Source organism: Giraffa tippelskirchi, chromosome 10, assembly GCF_054371585.1.
Source record: "Giraffa tippelskirchi isolate mGirTip1 chromosome 10, T2T-mGirTip1v1.2.pri, whole genome shotgun sequence".
In the NCBI taxonomy this organism is placed as follows: Eukaryota; Metazoa; Chordata; class Mammalia; order Artiodactyla; family Giraffidae; genus Giraffa; species Giraffa tippelskirchi.
Genome location: NC_137284.1, coordinates 63,019,529 through 63,040,380, shown reverse-complemented (window position 1 = coordinate 63,040,380; position 20,852 = coordinate 63,019,529). Strand labels below are relative to the sequence as shown.

Sequence of the window (20,852 nt, the reverse complement as noted above, 5' to 3'; positions counted from 1 at the left end):
CATTTCATTTTGAGTAGAGTTTATTGCTATATCTTTCAGTTTGTTAATCTTTTCTTCAGTGATGTCTAATCTGCTTTTAATTCTATCCAGTGTATTTTTATCTCATACTTTGCAATTTTCAACTCTAGAAGTTCAAGTTGTATCCTTCAATATCTTTCATGTCTATTAACAAGTTTTAATTTTCCTTTAGTTCCTTAAACATATGGAATGCAGTATAATAACTGTCTTAATGTTATCTATAAATTCTATCACCTGTGTCATCTTTCTGCAGCTTTTCTGAATCCTCAATAGCTTTTGATTAGCTGCCAAACATTGCAAATTTTTCCTTTTTAGGTGCTAGATATTTTTTGTATTCCTATAAATATTTTTGAGCTTTTTTTCTTAGATGCTTCTACATTACTTTAAAACAGTTTGAACATTCTGATCTTGCTTTTAAGATTTATTAGGTAGGACAGGAGCAGTATCTAGTCTGGGGCTAATTTTTCACCACTACTAAGGCAATACTCTTTTAAGAACTCATCTGTGCCCTCAGCACTGTGAAGTGATCTCTCCTGCTATCAGTTCTCTGATCCTTTCAAGTGGTTGTTTTCATGGCCTGGGGTAATTTCTTCACTCTGTGCTGAACAGTATTCACCTAAATACTCAAGGGGGATGCTCAGTAGATCTTCATAGTTCTCTTCATGTCACTCCTTCTCTCTGGTAATCTATTTTGTGAATTTTTGATATCTTGGCTTACCCAGACTCCCACCTTTGTCTCCTTAGAGAGACTTCTGGACTTGCTCTGGATTCTCTCTCCCTGAACAATGGCCTGGAAACTTCATCCAGATAGTAAACTTGGGAAACTGTAGCATGAATGTCATTGTTTCATATATTTTTTCTGCTTTTTTTAGTTGCATCAAGTGGGAAGTTAAATCTAGTTCCTATTCCTCCAAGGCTTCCCTGGTGGCTCAGATGGTAAATTATACGCCTGCAATGCAGGAGACCTGGGTTCAACCTCTGAGTCAGAAAGACACCCTGGAGAAGAGAATGGCAACCCATTCCAGTATTCTTGCCTGGAGAATCCATGGACAGAGGAGCCTGGCAGGCTACCGTCCATGAGGTCACAAACAGTTGGACATGACTGAGCAACTAATACACACACACACTCTTCAATTTACATGAGAACCTTAAGTTGGAATCTTTTTCTCAGGTAGACTGGTCTATAATTTAGTTTTCTTATCTTGTTCAGTTCAGTTTAGTTCAGTAGCTCAGTTGTGTCCGACTCTTTGCGATCCCATGAATCACAGCACGCCAGGCCTCCCTGTCCATCACCAACTCCCGGAGTCTACCCAAACTCATGTCCATCAGGTTGCTGATGCCATCCAGCCATCTCATCCTCTGTCGTTCCCTTCTCCTCCTGCCCTCAATCTTTCCCAGCATTAGCGTCTTTTCCAATGAGTCAACTCTTCGCATGAGGTGGCCAAAGTATTGGAGTTTCAGCTTCAACATCAGTCCTTCCAATGAACACCCAGAACCGATCTCCTTTAGGATGGGCTGGTTGGATCTTCTTGCAGTCCACGGAACTCTCAAGAGTCTTCTCCAACACCACAGTTCAAAAGCATCACTTCTTTGGCACTCAGCTTTCTTCACAGTCCAACTCTCACATCCATACATGACTACTGGAAAAACCATAGCCTTGACTAGACGGACCTTTGTTGGCAAAGTAATGTCTCTGCTTTTAAATAAGCTATCTAGGTTGGTCATAACTTTCCTTCCAAGGAGTAAGCGTCTTTTAATTTCATGGCTGCAATCACCATCTGCAGTGATTTTAGAGCCCCCAAAAATAAAGTCTGACACTGTTTCCACTGTTTCCCCATCTATTTGCCATGAAGTGATGGGACCAGATGCCATGATCTTAGTTTTCTGAATGTTGAGCTTTAAGCCAACTCTTTCACTCTCCTCTCTCACTTTCATCAACAGGCTTTTTAGTTCCTCTTCACTTTCTGCCATAAGGGTGGTGTCATCTGCATATCTGAGGTTATTGATATTTCTCCTGGCAATCTTGATTCAAGATTGTGCTTCATCCATCCCAGCATTTCTCATGATGTACTCTGCATATAAGTTAAATAAGCAGGGTGACAATATACAGCCTTGACGTACTCCTTTTCCTATTTGGAAACAGTCTGTTCCATGTCAAGTTCTAACTGTTGCTTCCTGACCTGCATACAGGTTTCTCAGGAGGCAGGTCAGGTGGTCTGGTATTCCCATCTCTTTCAGAATTTTCCACAGTTTATTGTAGGGTTTTTTAAATCAAAGTTTTATTAGCCTCATAAAATAAATTGGATAGAGTTCCCTCTTTTTCTATTTTTTAGAAACAAGAGAGGAGATATGTTCTTCACATGTTTAAAAATTTGGTAAGGTTAGACTGGAAAATCAACTAAGCCTGTGACCCTGGAGGGAGAGGATGTTCCAGACTTGCAGTTACTGACTGAATTTATTTAATTGTATTGGCTTATTGAGCTTGTCCATTCCTTCATATGTCATTTATGTAATTTATATTTTTCTTGAAGATTATCCATGTATTAATGTTTCCAATATATTTGTTTGAGATTATCAGAAATTTTCTATAATCAAAAATTTTTACTATGTATATAGATTCACCTTTCATTCCTAATTCTGTTTTTTTATGCCTTTTCTTTTACAAATATTTATCATTACAGTTAGATGTTTATTTATTTTCTTAGTATTTTTAAGTTTTTATTACCTTTTAATTTTGTTACTCTTCTTGCTTTTTGCTAGCAAGTTTATGATTTTTCTCTCATTTTTATTATATCCTACTATTTACTTTTGGAGAAGGAAATGGCCACCCACTTCAGTATTCTTGCCTGAAGAATTCCATGGACAGATGAGCCTGGTGGGCTATAGTCCATGGGGTTGCAAAGAGTCAGAGATGACTGAGCGACTAATACTACTATCACTACTATTTACTTTTAAGTTCACTGTGCTTTTTTCAGTAGTTTTTAAAGTTTCGTTTAGTTGGAATGATTTCCCATTATTTTCAATATTTTTTGCTCTTAATAAATGCAGTCAGGACCCATTTCCCTGGAGAAGGAAATGGCAACCCACTCCAGTGTTCTTGCCTGGGGAACCCCAGGGACAGAGGAGCCTGGCGGGCTAAAGTCCATGGGGTTGCAAAAGAGTCAAACATGACTAAACAACAACAAAGGACAGTGCTATACTGTTTGACAGTAGCATGTGCTTTCTCTGAACATTTTAAAGGACTTAAATTATCAGTTGACTTGAAAGTGGGTATAATAATTGAATCTTACACTTGCAAGCAATGTTTGGGTCCCAAGTATTTCATCTCATTTTTATATTAGTTTTTTTAGGGCTGCTGTCACAAATTACCACAAACTGTGTGGCTTAACATAACAGAAATTTATTTTCTCACGGTTCTAGAGGCTAAAAGTAAAAAATCAAGGTGTCTGCAGGGCTGTACTTCCTCCAAAACCTATCAGGGACAATTTTTCTCTGCCTCTTAGCTTCTGGTGGTGGCCAATCGCTGGCATGCCTTGGCTTGTAGCTACATTACTCTAATCTTGGCTCTCATCACATGGGGTTCTCCCTACATGTCTGTCTTCACATTATATTTTCCTCTTATAAGGACACCAGTCACACTGGATTATGATCCACAATAATGACCTCATCTCAACTTTGTTACCAGATAAGATCCATTCACTGGTGCCAAGGTTTAGGACTTCAACATATCTTTAGGGGAGGGAGCTGGTCACAGTTCAACCCATAATAAACAACATAATCCAAAACTGAGATCTGGAGATGTTAAGTAACTCGCTCAAGGTCAAGTAGCTTAATGACTGTTAATTACTATTCAGATTTCCCTGCTCCTAGGCTTTTCTCAGATATTATAATAAGATGCATCCCACTGCAAGTACCTTAAAGTGAAGTTCCATGATAAATGTGAGCTTCTGGGAAATAAAAATCTCTCCTCATCCACCAGGGGGAGCCAGGCTCAACAGGGCTCCCAGGACAGCCAGGAGTACCAGGAGAAGATGGAGCTGCAGGGAAGAAGGTAACACTGTTTTCCATATTATTGGAATAAAACTATTAAACCACATATATCTTGGTCCTGCAAGAGCTCAAATGAAACCATTCAAGACGAACTTAGTCTCTCTAATAAAATAAAATCGCACAACTCTAAATTTCCTTTTTCACTTAGTTCAGATAAAAGAGCACCAATTCAAAGCACGAATAAGTATCTTACGACCTCTGCCTTTTCTCTGGTATTCTGGCAGTGGTGTTCCAGTGACTTACTCCCTTTGGGATTCCTAGAAAGCACTTTTATTTAAACTGTGAGAAAAAGGCTTTTTTCCTCCCCTCCAAAAAGGAAAGTCTGTAAATGTATTCAGGAAGTAAGGCCGTTATAAAGATTTCCTGAAATATTTTGAGTTGACATTTGAAATACTCATTTTTCAATATAAGTAGTGAAAAACAGCAGATGGTAAGGCTGAAGGTCTTTCTTGTTTTTTCAAAAAACAAACCACCAAATGTGAATGAAGAGCCAAAAGAAAGTGAGCTTATTGCTTTGGCAACTGGCTGGGAAATTGGACATTTTCATGATATTTCAGCTGCTCTGAGCTAAACTGAAGTTTGATATTAATTTATTCATGCTGGTAAACTTCCAAATTAATTTTGAGACTAGAGTGAAGGTCTTTTCTGTGCTGGAGGATCCAAGCAGAGACTCTGTTGGCTGTAAGAAGAGACAAGGCGGGTGTATTCATATTGGCTATGTAGGATCAACTAAGACATTGGTGTCATTTTCTCTAGGGAGAAGCAGGGCTTCCGGGGGCAAGAGGCCCTGAAGGACCACCTGGGAAAGGAGAACCTGGCCTCAAGGTATGGAATCTACAGAGGTAGGGGAAGGGAAGCAGACTGCCTGAGTTCTGGTCTTGATAATAAGAAGCCAACTTAGGAGAAATTTGATGTTATTCTTGCTATGTCAAAGATGTTTACTTCTGGCTTAAAATTATGGACACTAGCTTTTGAGCTTTTGTAGACAGCAAGTATAGGAGAGGGCAATGGCACCCCACTCCAGTACTCTTGCCTGGAAAATCCCATGGATGGAGGAGCCTGGTGGGCTACAGTCCATGGGGTCGCTGGGAGTCGGACATGACTGAGCAACTTCACTTTCACTTTTCCCTTTCATGCACTGGAGAAGGAAATGGCAACCCACTCCAGTGTTCTTGCCTGGAGAATCCCAGGGACGGTGGAGTCTGGTGGGCTGCCATCTATGGGGTCGCACTGAGTCGGACACGACTGAAGCGACGCAGCAGCAGCAGCGGCAGACAGCAAGTATATATTATTTGTTTCCATTTTCCTAACATCTGTCGCAAAACCAAGCTTATAGGAAAAGTTCAACACATGTTTTCTCAATAAACAGCCAAGTTGACATTTAAAAAACAAACACACAGTAAGAGAAAAGAAGACTTGAGATACATCCTTGAGACATCAAAGTCCATAAATTTTTTTCAAATACTTATACAATCTCATAGAGTAGTAAGAAATATAACCTTATGAAATGTCACTTTCACAACGTGGCATAGATTTATTTAACACATTTTAGAAATGCTTGTTGAATAATATCTTTACATGTCAAGATGAAAATACCCAAATTCATCAAAAAGACCATAACCTACAACCTCTAAGGTGTCAGATATTACTACAGTTCTTAGGTGCAGTCATCAAGACCCATATAAATATTCTGAAGAATTATATATAAGTAAAGTAAAAATAAAATCCATATACTTACTAGTGTTCTATTTTTAATTCTATTAAAATATTAATTGATAGCTTAGATGTCTATGTATTATGAAAAATATTGGCTAAAATTGAGTCATTAGCCTTAAATGTGAGAATTTGAAATATAAATGTATTTGTAGCACTTCAAACATTTAAAATGTTTAAAATTTAAAATTGACTAACCAGACTATGAGATCTGCTTTTTTGGCGGGGGTACAGTGGGCAGCAGGGAGTGGAAATATGCACCGAGAATTCCTTTTTAACATCATGCAAAAAGTACTTTTAGAAATGATTGCTTATTAACATTCAGGAGAACTAATGTTTCCTTGAATATACTTTTGGAAAATAGACACTTTGAGTTAATAATTGAAGCTGTGGGGGTGAAAGACAGCTCTGAGAAAGAGAGCTAAGGTTGGAGTCCTGCATTTTACAGCAGCTGGAGAGACAGCATTCCGTACAGCATGAAGACAGGCTGAATACAGAGTACCATGTTAGGGGAACCAAGGAGAAAAAGCTTCAAGAAGAAAGCAATGGGTGGTGTCAAATACACCAGCAGAGCAAGGAAAATATGCGCTAACTAGATTTCTGGCGTCAAGGTGACATGGAGCTTGTTGGCTATTGGAGAAGAGTGGTAGGTAGGAATATGTTACGTATCGAAGTAGTCAGTGCTCAGTGCTGGCACTTTATTACATTTAGGTGGATATGGGCTTCCCTGGTGGCTCAGACGGTCAAGAATCCGCCTGCAACGTGGGAGACCTAGGTTTGATCCCTGGGTTGGGAAGATACCCTGGAGGAGGGCATGGCAACCCACTCCAGTATTCTGGCCTGGAGAATCTGCATAGACAGAGGAGCCTGGAGGGCTACAGTCCATGAGGTTGCAAAGTCAGACGTGACTGAGTGACTAAACACACACATACTGCTGTTGGTTTCTGCGATCATTTAGGTCAATAAGTTAAATATGGTAGTGAAAGGGAGAACATAAATAGTTGGGGTAAATTTTGATGCTATTGGCAGATGATAATGACATGATAAGTGATATTTGGATATTCAACAGTGTTTTAAATTAGCTGCCCTCACTGCCCTCCATTAGTATGGGTACTAGGGAGTTGTCTGCCTGTCTGGGGATTCTATAGGTCGCTCTTCTTCTTAGTGGAGTGTCTGCACGGCTGATGACCTCGGTATAGGCCAGTGGCTCTCAGGGCACAGCCCCTGGAACAGCAGTGTCAGCGTCACCTGGGAATGTGTCAGGAATGTAAATTATTGGGCTCCACTACAATAAGAAAATAAGAAACTTTTTACAATATTCACAAAACTATTTACAATAGTAAATAAGAAACTCTGGATGGGGGCCCCAGAAATCTCCAGGTGATTCTAATGCATGTTTATGTTTGAAAACGGTGGTATAGTCATTTATGTCATAAATATTGGACAGCCTCACAGTAAAGAATCTGCTGGCAATGCAGGAGACCCAAGTTCAATTCCTGGGTCTGGAAGATCCCCTGGAGACAGAAATAGCTATCCACTCCAGTATTCTTACCTGAAAAATCCCTTGGATAGAGGAACCTGGTGGGCTATAGCCCATGGGGTCACAAAGAGTTGGACACAATTGAGTGACTAACGCTTTCAGCTACACACCCCAAGGGATTCTTTTGTTGAGCTGGGCACATGCTTAGCTATGGTGCCTTGCAGTTGAGCCCTAGGGTAAGGATAGCTCTGGGATGCTCTGAGGCTTCTGGTTGAAGGTAACAAAATTCTTTGGCAGGGAGCACTGGTGTACACAACCCTGCTGGGGAACACGAGGCAATTTGTAGCTCTGCGCCAGGTTAATGCTCACTCATTTTTCTACCAATTGAATTATTGGCCTCCTTGGGGAGAAAGAATTAAACTCCATGGAGGAAGAACCAGGGCTGATTTTTAAAATGTCTTATCTTATGTTTCAAAACTGAAATAGCACAGAACCTGAAAAACAGCATGGAAAAGCATAGATGGCTTTTTTCTTTGAAACTGTGACTGTCTCAGAACCACTACTTAAATAGACCCAGAGGGCAAAAGAACTGTAAAGTCAAATCAAAGTCTCCAAGGAAAGATACTGAACACAGAGTTTAGGAAGTGGTAAATCATACTGAGTAAATGGTGCAGTCTGGACAGTTTTGAAGTCATGTAATCTGCACAAGAACATCGACAGACCCTGTGCAACTGAGCTGGGCTTGTGGAACATGACTTTGAAGTTGGTAAGCACTGAGAGTCTGGCCATGATGTGGTTGCTATAAGATGGAGGTGGATATATTATAAAACAACCAAATTTTTATAATTCTTTTTGTCAGGGAGATGAAGGAAAGAAAGGGAGCAAAGGAAATCAAGGACAGAGGGGGCCTCAGGGGCCCGGAGGGCCAAAGGTATGTATCTTAAATTCTCATTTATGCTTTGGGGAGATTGTTCTTGTGTCCAGTTTTAATGGAATCTTAGATCTCCACTGTTTCCTTCTTTACAAAACCAAAGCCTCCAAAATGAAAAAGGCTTTAGATAACATACTATTCCAGATCATTACAAAATGGGATAAAGAGATTGTATAAAACATGTAATCTTCATTGGAATATTGATGCTGCTAGGAGAGAATCGGTGTGTTAGTGCTCTTTATTAACAACCACATATTCCATAGTTGGGATACATTAAGACCATAGGAGATATCAATTCTCTATCATCTTGCTTTGCTGAACAAGAACAAAAAAGTCCCAGACTGAGAGGGGATGCGGTGAGGATGTAGAGCGGGGCTTCACGAGGCATGAGAGGGGGATTCTCATCCTGCTGCACAGAACTTTTGGAAGTCAGTCACTTTAATTGTGGAAATAATCATGGTAATAGTGTCTATTTCACAGGGCTGTTGTGATGACTTTAAGGAGTGACTAAAGCACTTACCATGGTTCCAGGTACATTGTTAGTGTTCAATGCATGGAGTTATTCAGAGAGGAAAAAAATCGGTGCAATGGAAAGTAGGGCGTATATGTCCTGATAAACTACCTGAGACAGGGTGCTGAGGAAAAAGTAAGGAAAATGCGAAGCAAGCAAATAGGCACATGTCCTGACTTAGCAGGAGAGAATACTGAGGTCATCTGAATGTGTCAGGAAACAAAAACTGCACACCTGATAGAGTTCAGGGCTCTAGGAAGATGCTAATTGTAAGAAAGAAACAAGAAGTATGTTCAAGGACCAGAGGATTAAAGAACAACTTTGAAACAAACAAGCTACCAATAAGATATGAGCAGATACAAAGCAAAGCCTCCCCTACATGCCAGTGATTCTTGAACTTCCATGTCATCATTATTGCCTGGGAGCTTGTTACAAAGTCATATTTCATGGTGCCATGACAAGAAATCTGGATTTAGTATGTAGGTGGGACCCAAGAATCTGCATTTCCTAAATAAGTACCTCTTGCTGCAGGAAGTTCAAGAAGCACATGATGAGAAAAGCCATTATATAGGAAATGTGTTGTATTAACAATAGTGATTATTTTTCATGTCTTAATTACACTGACTCAACATGAATATTTTCTTGCATTTTGAAATAAAGCTTTTCCTGATAAAGAATTTCCATATTGTAAAACATACTCACACTTTAACAAGGGTCTTTAAAAGAATTTGTATACTTTCTATGTATACAATTTTATATTTAAAAGTAATTGGCTTCTTTAGACATAGAGATGACCAGTAGGCAGTTGAAAAGATGCTCAACATTACTAATTATTAGAGGAACGTAAATCAAAACTATACTGAGGTACCATATCACACCAGTCAGAATGGTCATCATTAAAAAGTCTACAAATAACAAATGCTGGAGAGGATGAAGAAAAAGGAACCCTCGTACACTCTCAATGGGAATGGAAGTTGCTGCAGTCACTATGGAAAACAGGGTGGAAGTTCCTCAGAAAACTAAAAACAGAACTACCATATGATCCAGCAATCCCATTTCTGGGCATATACCTGAACAAAACTATGATTCAAAAGTATACACGCACCCCTATGTTCACAGTACCACTATTCACAATAGTCCAAACATGGAAATAATCTAAATATCCATCAGCAGACTGATGGAAGAAGAAGATGTGGTATAAATATACAATGGAATACTACTCAGCCATAAAAAAGAATGAAATAATGCCATTTGCAGCAACATGGATGGATCTAGAGATTATCATACTAAGTGAAGTAAGTCAGAAAGATAAATACCATATATCACTTATATGCTAAATCTAAAATATGCACAAATGAACCTATCTATAAAACAGAAACAGACTCACAGACATAGAGGACAGGCATGGTTGTTAAGGGGGAGAGGGCTGGGGATTGAGAGTTTGGGATTAGCAGATGAAAACTATTACATATAGAATGGATAGACAACAAGGTCCTACTGTATAGTTCAGGGAACTATTAATATAGTCAATATCCTGTGATAAACCAAAATGGAAAGGAATATGAGAAAAGAACATCTATGTGGGTATAAGTGAGTCACTTTGCTGTACAGCAGAGACTGGCACAACATTGTAAATCAACTGTACTTCAATAAAAAATTAAACAAATTTAAAAGTAATTGGCTTCTTTTTAAAAAAAAAAGTAGAATAAATTAAATCTAGATGCATAATTTCACTTAACCTGGTTTTAGTGAAAATTTTAACAGGTTAATGTTTTATCCCTTTGCTATGAGACTGAATAGGGTGGTTATCTGTTGCCAGAATCCTGGCCATGTCCTGTGCCACTGACATACAGGTTTGGATTAAGGACTGGCACATATATGCCTTGGCATCATCTGGCCCCAGCAGGCCAGTGTGTTCAGACCATTGATCATACGGGTAATCAGAACAGCAGGAGGCCTCAGCTGTGAAGATGGACCTGGCTCAGGGCAGGAGTCATTACCAGTGAGTCCGAGTGACGGAGTCCTTCCTGGAGGGGGATTACATAGTTCATTCTCTAAGACATGCTAAGTCGCTCAGTCGTGTCTGACTCTTTGCAACCTCATGGACTGTAGCCCACCAGGCCCCTCTGTCCATGGGATTCTCCAGGCAAGAATACTGGAGTGTGTTGCCATGCCCTCCTGCAGGGGATCTGCCCAACCCAGGGATCAAATCCGTGTCTCTTATGTCTTCTGCATTGGCAGGCGCGTTCTTTACCACTAGCACCACCTAGGAAGCCCTCTCTAAAGGCAAGAGGAGGCATATTTTTTGGTAAAGGTACAGGGAGAAAATATTTTAGGCTTTTTGGTTCAAGAAGCAAATTGAGGATATTATGGAGGCACCTATATAGCAATCATTTAAAAATGTGAAAACCATTTTTAGTCCTGGGGGTACAAAAACAGGCAACAGACAGGATTTGGCACCTACTGTAGATCAGTAGTTTCTAACCTGCTTGATTACAAATCTCTACTAATAAAAAAAATTTTGACCATGTTGCAATCTATCTTTGCTTATTGGGTTTTCAATTGTAATTTTTATTCATAAACTATTACATGAACGTACATTATGAGATTTACATAAATGATTGAAATTTTAAAAGATGAGATAAAAGTACAGAGTGTAGCCCTAATAAATTTTTCTAATATCCCAAATGTGTTATTTTGAATACCTCATGGGGTGTGTGACCCTCTTTTAAAGATAATTGCTTTACCAGAGATTATCATACTAAGAAAAGCCAGAAAGAGAAAGACAAATACCATATGATATCACTTACATGTAGAATCTAAAACATGACACAAATGAACCTATCTACAAAACAGAAACAGACTCACAGAATAAGTAGACTTGTAGTTGCCAATAGGGAGTGGGCTAGAGGAGGAATGGTCTGGGAGTTGGGGATTAGCCGATGCAAACTGTTATATTTAACCACTTGCAGAAGAATGAAACTAGAACACTTTCTAACACCATACACAAAAATAAACTCAAAATGGATTAAAGATCTAAATGTAAGACCAGAAACTATAAAACTCCTAGAGGAAAACATAGGCAAAACACTCTCCAACATAAACCACAGCAGGATCCTCTATGACCCACCTCCCAGAATATTGGAAATAAAAGCAAAAATAAACAATGGGACCTAACTAAACTTAAAAGCTTTTGCACAACAAAGGAAACTATAAGCAAGGTGAAAAGACAGCCTTCAGAATGGGAGAAAATAATAGCAAATGAAGCAATGGACGAACAATTAATCTCTAAAATATACAAGCAACACCAGCAGCTCAATTCCAGAAAAATAAACGACCCAATCAAAAAGTGGGCCAAAGAACTAAACAGACATTTCTCCAAAGAAGACATACAGATGGCTAACAAACACATGAAAAGATGCTCAACATCATTCATTATCAGAGAAATGCAAATCAAAACCACAATGAGGTACCATCTCACAGCAGTCAGAATGGCTGCTATCCAAAAGACTACAAGCAATAAATGCTGGAGAGGGTGTGGAGAAGAGAGAACCCTCTTACAATGTTGGTGGGAATGCAAACTAGTACAGCCACTATGGAGAATAGTGTGGAGATTCCCCAAAAAACTGGAAATAGAACTGCCATATGACCCAGCAATTCCACTGCGGGGCATACACACTGAGGAAACCAGAAGTGAAAGAGATACGTCTACCCCACTGTTCATCGCAGCACTGTTTATAATAGGCAGGACATGAAAGCAACCTAGATGTCCATCAGCAGACGAATGCATAAGGAAGGTGTGGTACATATACACGATGGAATATTACTCAGCCATTAAAAAGAATACATTCGAATCAGTTCTAATGAGGTGGATGAAACTGGAGCCTATTATACAGAGAAGTAAGCCAGAAAGAAAAACACCAATACAGTATACTAACACATATATATGGAATTTAGTAAATCGGTAAAGATAACCCTGTATGCGAGACAGCAAAAGAGACACAGATATATAGAACAGTATTATGGACTTTATGGGAGAGGGTGAGGGTGGGATGATATGGGAGAATGGCACTGAAGCATGTAAATTATCATATGTGAAACGAATCGCCAGCCCAGGTTCGATGCATGATACAGGGTGCTCGGGGCTGGTGCACCGGGATGACCTGGAGGGATAGGATAGGGAGGGAGGTGGGAGGAGGATTCTGGAAGGGGAACACATGTACACCCATGGTGGATTCATGTCAATGTATGGCAAAACAAATACAATATTGTAAAGTTAAAAAATAAATAAACTAATTTATAAATTTAAAAAAATAGAACGGATAAACAAGGTCCTACTCTAAAGTGAAAGTGAAAGTCACTCAGTCGTGTCTGACTCTTTGTGACCCCATGGACTGTAGCCTGCCAGGCTCCTCTGTCCATGGAATTCTCCAGGCCAGAACACTGGAGTGGGTAGCCGGTCCCTTCTCCAGGGGATCTTCCCAACCCAGGGACTGAACCCAGGTCTCCCACATTGCAGGTGGATTCTTAACTATCTGAGCCACCAAAGCACAGGAAACTATACTCAATATCCTGTGATAAACCATAATGGAAAAAAAGTGAACATTTATATATGGTATACATGAATCATATATACATGTTATACATGGTTCAGCTATACATGAATCACTTCACTGTATAGTAAAAATTAAAACATTAAAACATACCTCAATAAAATAAGTTAAAAAGATAAAGACAGTTGCTTTGCATAGTGTTTCAAAGTACAGTAGTAGTACCTATACCAGAACCACCAGAGGTGCCTTATAAAAATTCGTATTACATTTTTTTTTACCATAAGCTAACTACTTCTAAAAAGGGACATGAGATACCATAAAATGGAAGACTGATATACTGTGGAACATAAAATAACAAAGGAAAAAGTTGTAAACTAGAAAGAACATTATTTACCTATCACATGTACCCTAAAACTTACACTAAAGGTATTTGCTATAACTGAACAAATATTTCCCTCTGAGCTTCCTGGCATACGAACCCAAAAATGCATCACCATGCATTGCATGATTTTTATTACCTAATAAAAGAATGAATAAGAGAGAGAAATTTCTTATTACTAAGGAATTAATTAAATTTATTTATTATAGGGAGTGAAATCTTAATTATTAATGACTTTAGTAGTGGTTTAACAAAGATGCTCAAATATTTTCACATGGTTTATGAAACAGGTCACAATACTTTAAAATGCTGGAAATACATTTCTATATTTTTCTTAATATAATTCATGTATATCATTTCCTTGTTTGAAATGTAATGAGTATTTTGCTCTGTTTTTAGGGTGATCCAGGAATTATGGGCCCTGTTGGGATGCCTGGAATATCAATTCCTGGACCACCTGGACCAAAAGTATGTATTCTTGGGAATATTTTTTTCTTTTACTTGGATTTTTTAGAAGCTGGAGTGGGGAAAAGCTTCATAAAATCAGTGAAAGAATTTTAGCTTTGGAAAAACCCAAAGATATTATATAGCTCAACCCTGACATTTCATGATTAAGCAGATGGAGGGCCAGCAGCAAATTTAAGATTAGAAACCAGGTTTTCTGCTCCTGGCCTTGACCTTATCACTTTACTTTGAACTACCTCCCTTAAATGCTAGCCTTAATGCATGTAAGAATTTATTGCATTTGTTCAGAATAATCTGCTAATCAGAAAGTCTGGCAGAAAAGAAATCCACTCAGATGTAAGAGCATTCCCAGACATTTTCACAGTCTAAATATTTGTGTCTAGAGAGCCACCTATTATTTCAGCTATTCTCCGAAAAGTTTAGTAGTTTTTACTGACAATTTTTATTTGCTTAAGATTTGAAACTCTTCTCAAATGTATTAGAAGGATGTACTCTCTCAGGATCTGATTCTAAGAGATTAAGCTCTTTATAATTGGCCAATGGCTTTTTATGCTCTGTGCCATGATGATTTCTCATAAAATCTAAAGCCTGAAACTGTGAAAATTATTTGACATTTGCAGGGAGACAGAGGTGGACCTGGGATGCCTGGATTTAAAGGAGAACCTGGAATTGCTATTCGAGGACCAAAGGTATCCTTTATTCATGTTATTTTATTTATTGAAATAAAAAATGAAAGTAGATTTAATGCATCATAAGTTATGACTGAAGATTGTTCTACTTAGAGTCTCTACACTGATGAACTGAGATATAAGAATATACTATTCCCCTTTTAAAAAATCAAGCCAGCAGATCATTTATTTTTCATAAATGTGGAGGATGATAGCTCCTCTGGTAAAATGTTTGCTGACTAAACAGCTGATTGAAAATGGTCTTTTTCTTTTTGTAATGTCTATAATATGATATTATATGGCCTCTGGCCATATTTACATATTAATGGCCAATGCATCTCTTTTGCAAAACACTGTCCAAAGAGTTCATGTTTAGAAACTTTATTGAATTAGATTTCCCTGCTTGTGTTATCTTTCAGAGTTATTTTAAATGAAAATGCAAATAATGATGGGATAAGAATCACCACTATTAAGTAATCACCACTATTTTTCCATGGCAACAAAGTACCATTTCCCTCCTCACATAAAACCTTGCCTTACAGAGAAATTCTACTTTCCAAATGTCAACAAGCACATCCCTGTTTATGAGAACAGGCTTCGGGGCTCCATAGTCAGCACTCATTAAATTAGAAGCATGTTGTTATGTAGCTTTGAAGCTGGCTTTAGTTTATCAAATTGTCTGTTGTCAATGAAAGGGTTCAAGTACTGACATCAGTGATTTTCAAACTTCAAAAAAGAAAACTTAGAACCGTCTTTGCATGTAATTCAAAGCCTATTATATACTAACATAAGTTGTGGTGATTCTTCTTAAAGCAAGAGGTAGGATCCTGACCTCCGCTGTTCTTAATCTCTTTGAGAGTTGTCCTTGCTGGAGTGCTGATCTTCTGGCTTACTGGGGACAGAAGACATTTCTGGGATATGTTCAAGCTAAAACAGAGAATGTCCTGGGAAAATCATAACAAGATTGTCACCCTACTGCCCAGACTCTGAAGCACATAGGAACCCAAGCTATGTAAAAGACTCTACAGAAACACAAATTATGTATGACTTAAGGAGAAAATTCCAAATTTCTGAATGCTAAAACTACAGGCATGGCCTCAGTCAAGAACATTTGGGTGACAATTTTCATATTGTTTGATAGCTTCCTGAATCTATGCATCCCTAGGTCCATGATGCAAGGTTATTTCTCTCTACTTACACTGTTCTCTACAAGAGAAGCAACATCTCAATACATAGTTGATGTTTATAAGCTCTGAATGTTTTCTACTGATCATTATTGGTGATGGTATTTAGAGTTATTTGCCTTCTCACTCCAGTCATTTTTATAACACCTTGGTCTCTAATGATACTTGTTCTGCCATTTTTCCCTAATGGATTGTTTTTAAGTTCATGGAGGGTTAGCTGATAAAAATTTTGGCACATTAATTCAGTTTTATGTATTTCTTCAGGGACCTCCCAGATTTTTTTTCTTTTTTGAAAATGTTCATTTTGAAACACCTGATTAAGATTTCTACCCTAATTTCTGTTGAATGAGAGAGACACTTCAAAGAGAATCACTCTGCAAAACATTTTCTTGAATCCAGTGCAGAAAAGACAAGTGGCAAAATTCCATCCATGAAACTATCATGAGGCATCCAAAATTAAAATCTGAGCAAGAACCTTTCCCTACCCCCTGTTAGCATCAGAAGTAACAAGTTAACTGAAATTTCTGCAGGAGACAAGACACAGATCTCTAGGAAAAAAATGTTCCTCAACCACGTATGTTTCAATGGCTTTCCCTGCAGTGTGGGGGCCAGAGGATAAACAATAACAGCTGCTGATAATTTGTTACAGGCTTGGAATTTAGAAATGAAAACGGAAAGTGAATTTTGACTCCAATTTCTTTTTTAATTTCAACTTAACCAGGAGGAAGTTACTGCTTTGTTTTGTGGCTGGCCTGCTCCTCGTGTAAACACGCAGAGAAATGGGCATCTTATCTGGGGACCTGTCCCATAGGAAATGCTTAGCGCTTCAACCTCGCACATAATTGGAATAGTATAATAAACTGCTTCTCAGGCATGACCAGTTCCTTAGGGGTGGATCCACCAGAATTCAGTGCTCCAGAATAATTTGTTTTTTGCTTTGTCATACATGTTTAAGATATCATCTTGGATTTCTGTTGGTGTGCATTAAGTACATAGTGCATTCTAAATAGTGCATTAATAGTGCATTTTTATAAGCGGCCACATGTTTTCTGAAGACCATTCTTAAGATGGTTAACCATACAAGGCCAATCTCTTTGTCTTAATAGGAAATGACAGCTGTTGTATTCACGATTTTCAAAATCAATTTAACTTTCTTACGGCATAAAAATTTTTTCCCCAGTTATTGATTTATAGGAGTAAAATCAGAAACCGTTTTTGGGAATTAGATTTGGGGCAACATTTTGGCTTGGAATAATGCAGCTTTATTTCAGTGTTTGCTTACATATAAGACAAATATTAAGAATCCGGCTACTTTTTCCAATTTTGGAAAACACAGGTCTATTATTAGACTTTCCTCCTGATGTGGAAAACATAAATATTTTATTTTAAATTTTTTTTAGTTCTTTTTTAAAAATTTATTTTAATTGGAGGCTAATTACTTAACAATATTATAGTGGTTTTTGCCATACATTGACATGAATCAGCCATGGGTGTACATGTGTTCCCATCCTGAACCCCCCTCCCACCTCCCTCCCCATCCCATCCCTCAGGGTCTGCCCAGTGCACCAGCCCTGAGAGCCCTGTCCCATGCATCAAACCTGGACTGGGGATCTATTTCATATATGATAATGTACAAAACATAAATATTTAAAATCATGAACAGCTCTTTATCAAAATAATTGATGTGTATTGACAAAGGCCACTGTAAGAGTTATCACAGCAACAGAATGGGATGTGGAATGTAAAGAAATGTTTTAAATATAAGTGCAATAGGCTTATAATGAATAAATGTTCTTTGGTAAAAGTCTTCTTCATTTTTCTTTCTCTCCATTTTATTCTGGCCAGAAATTTCTCTGAGTTCCATTGGTACAGAGAACTCTTGTTCGAAGGGCAATAATCCTCCTTCCTTATCCTCTATATAAGAGGCCAGTATTGCTACTAAGTTTCTGATGCCCAAGGTCATCATGGTAAAGCAATATCTATCACTTTTTCCTAGGTCTCAGGATATGAACGTCCTATTCTTTTATAAAGTGTTTTTAAAAAATTAATCTGTTTTTAATTTTTATTTGAGCTTTTATTCCTCATTTAATTTGGGCCTCACTGAGGAAGATAATAGATGTAACATAATAATAGGTAACACACATTATCTTATTTTATACTTAAAATTTTATTCATATTCTTCTCTACTCTTCTCACATGATGCTTACTAAATTTTCTCATTTTATACTTCCCCTTATTTTATGATGCACTAAAATTTTGCAATTTTTAAAATTAAAATATCAGCAACTAGCTCTTTTCTAGCCCCCACGAAGTGTTTCCTGTGGAGGACTTTGTGATGGTTCATATATATTCCTTACACTCGTTCCACTCATCATTTACTTCCCATAACAGAAATGCGAAAGACTTACAAGGAGATAAGAAGTTGCCATATTTCCTTGTAAAAATTCTCAGACCATTCCCCTGCCCTTATCAAATCCACCTTTGGTGTGCTGAGTTGGTACTGAGCTTAAGTTTTGCCAGGTGTTTCATAGTTTAGGCTCATGATATCTTCTGTGTTGGAATTCACCCAGGGTGCTCAAGGCCCTCAGGGACCAGTGGGCGCTCCAGGACTCAAAGGCGACGGCTATCCTGGTGTGCCTGTAAGTGTGGACGCTGCTGTTATCTCCTCCCTCCCTCTCTCTCTTCCTCCCATCTCTTTCCTTTCCTTCCTCTCATCCCTCCCTCCCTTTCCTTCTTTTCCTTTCTCTTTTCTCCTCCCTCCCTCCCTTCTCCCCCTCCCTTCCTGAACCCTGCACACAGCAAGGTTGCCCCCTCTCCCCTTATTATGTCATCTCAGGGCCCTCGAGGAATCCCAGGACCTCCTGGATCAAGGGGATTACCTGGAGTTGGAGACACTGGAGCAAAGGTAGGTGACAGTAGCTTTTAAAAAAGAGACACAGATAAATAGAACAGTATTATGGACTCTATGGGAGAGGGCGAGGGCGGGAGGATATGCGAGAATGGCATGGAAGCATGTAAATTATCATATGTGAAACGAATTGCCAGTCCAGGTTCAATGCATGATACAGGGTGCTCGGGGCTGGTGCACCGGAGGGATGGGATGGGGAGGGAGGTGGGAGGGGGGTTCTGGAAGGGGAAAACATGGACAAAAAAAAAAATGTACCTGTAGTTAACAGGTTTGGTAAAAGTGAACATCTTTACCGGACCTGAGAGAAGAGGAGAAGTGTCTAAAGAACTGGTCAAGTTATTTATCCTCACCTATGGACTCTCCAGAGCCTTGCACTCACTTGAACATGCAGATTAACCTTATGGTTTTTTTCTTCTGTTTCCTTGCTAGCAACACTTGCATTCGTTTGCTGCTTTGTCTTCCTGTTGCAAGGACAGACTTTGGTTCAGGCCCCTGCTCTCTCTGGTCAAACTCCTGCCTAGGTGCTCTCATACCATCCCATGGCACTAACCACTGTCCATGCACTGATGGCCTCCAAATGCCTATCTTCCCTCCTCTAAGCCCTGGTCTCACACACCTAGTTTCTTACCAGATGTTTCCTCTTAGATCTCTCACGGACATCTCTAACCTAATACCCCAAATAAAGCCTTTAATTTTCACTCCATCAGCCTAGAAGTGGTGCTACCCACACTCCTTGCTAATGCCACAATACCTAAATCATTCTTGGTCCTCCTTTCGCTCTCTTCCCTCCACATCTAGTTCTATGGCAAGTCTGTCAGTTCTACCTTCAAAATTGTATCTCATCTCTGGCTACTTGTCTCCTGCTGCATCTCACAAGGAGATCACCATTATCTCTCACCTGGGCTGTTAAAACAACTCCATTGGTCTTTTCTCCTCCACCTCTGCCCTTCTATTACCTAGCAGGCAAGTTGATCTTTTAAAGCCAGAAATCAGATCACATCTCTTTCCTTCTGAAGAAAACTCTCTGGTGGCTTCTCTTTGTACAGAGAGCAAGCTCCACCCACTTTCCATGTTCTCTGGGACCCTTTGTAACCTGGCCCCAGCTCCTGTCCTTTGCGCCCTTGCTGCCTGCCTCCCGTCACACTGACCTGGCCTCCTTCAGCTCACTCCTGCTTCCAGACCTTGACTTTGTCAGGTTGGCTCATTCTTAAGGTCTCAAGTCTGACCTCCTTCTCCACCTATACAAAAGGCAGTTCTCTCCTCTCCCTCCCCCGCCACCACTATCATATCCCCTGGTGTATTTCCTACATGGCATGTATCATTTCTGAAATCAACTTCCTTATTTCCTGCTCTGCATATTTCACAAGGGTATCAATTTTCCTGAAGGCTGGCTCTTTGTTGTACTAAATTCTTGATTGCAGAACTAGTCTTGCCACCCAAAAGGAACTCTTTAACATGTCGAATGAATGAAAAATGAGTGAATGATCAATATTATCCCACAGAGAGACATTCTCCTTAGAAATAGATCTATACATTTAGTTTTTCAGAAGCTGCCAGGTCATTAAAGAAAGAGGTTATAAGTGCCTAATGTCAACTTTTTATCTTGAGCTTTTGGTCTCTGCCGTGGCACCTGTGAGTACTGCCACCTTGATGCTGCTTCTGTACTGTGAGGCGAGTACCCTTTCATCCTCTCCCTGGTAGAATGAAAGACTGGAGACCCAAGGCACTCAATTCATCCCTAAAGGAGATCTCTGCCCGCCTCTGTCTCTCAGGGTAATCAGGAAAGTCAGGGAGATGTATATGAAAGTGCTGAGTAGACTGTGCAGGGAAGGGTCACCCTAGGTGCTTTGGCCAAGGTTCTGGCATCTGACTCAGCATTGAATCTCATCCTTATTTGAATTGGGGCACTGAAATATTCTTTTTTCTTTAAGGCAAAGTGCCTGTTAAAATTCAAAAATACAGGAACTTTGATATGTAAACCTCGTTATTTTC

At 39.2% G+C, this 20,852-nt stretch overlaps 1 protein-coding gene across 3 annotated transcripts in view; it reads left to right on the top strand.

Moving 5' to 3' along the window:
- COL28A1 (collagen type XXVIII alpha 1 chain) overlaps positions 1-20,852 on the top strand; it is a 179,204-nt gene that overhangs the window by 77,246 nt on the left and 81,106 nt on the right. For all 3 annotated transcript variants that reach the window (XM_081531558.1, XM_081531557.1, XM_081531559.1), the window contains 7 exons: positions 3,998-4,069; positions 4,825-4,893; positions 8,121-8,192; positions 14,035-14,103; positions 14,721-14,789; positions 18,523-18,591; positions 18,789-18,857. In XM_081531558.1, coding sequence (XP_081387684.1) covers positions 3,998-4,069; positions 4,825-4,893; positions 8,121-8,192; positions 14,035-14,103; positions 14,721-14,789; positions 18,523-18,591; positions 18,789-18,857 — 489 coding nt within the window. The remainder of the gene's footprint in view (positions 1-3,997; positions 4,070-4,824; positions 4,894-8,120; positions 8,193-14,034; positions 14,104-14,720; positions 14,790-18,522; positions 18,592-18,788; positions 18,858-20,852) is intronic.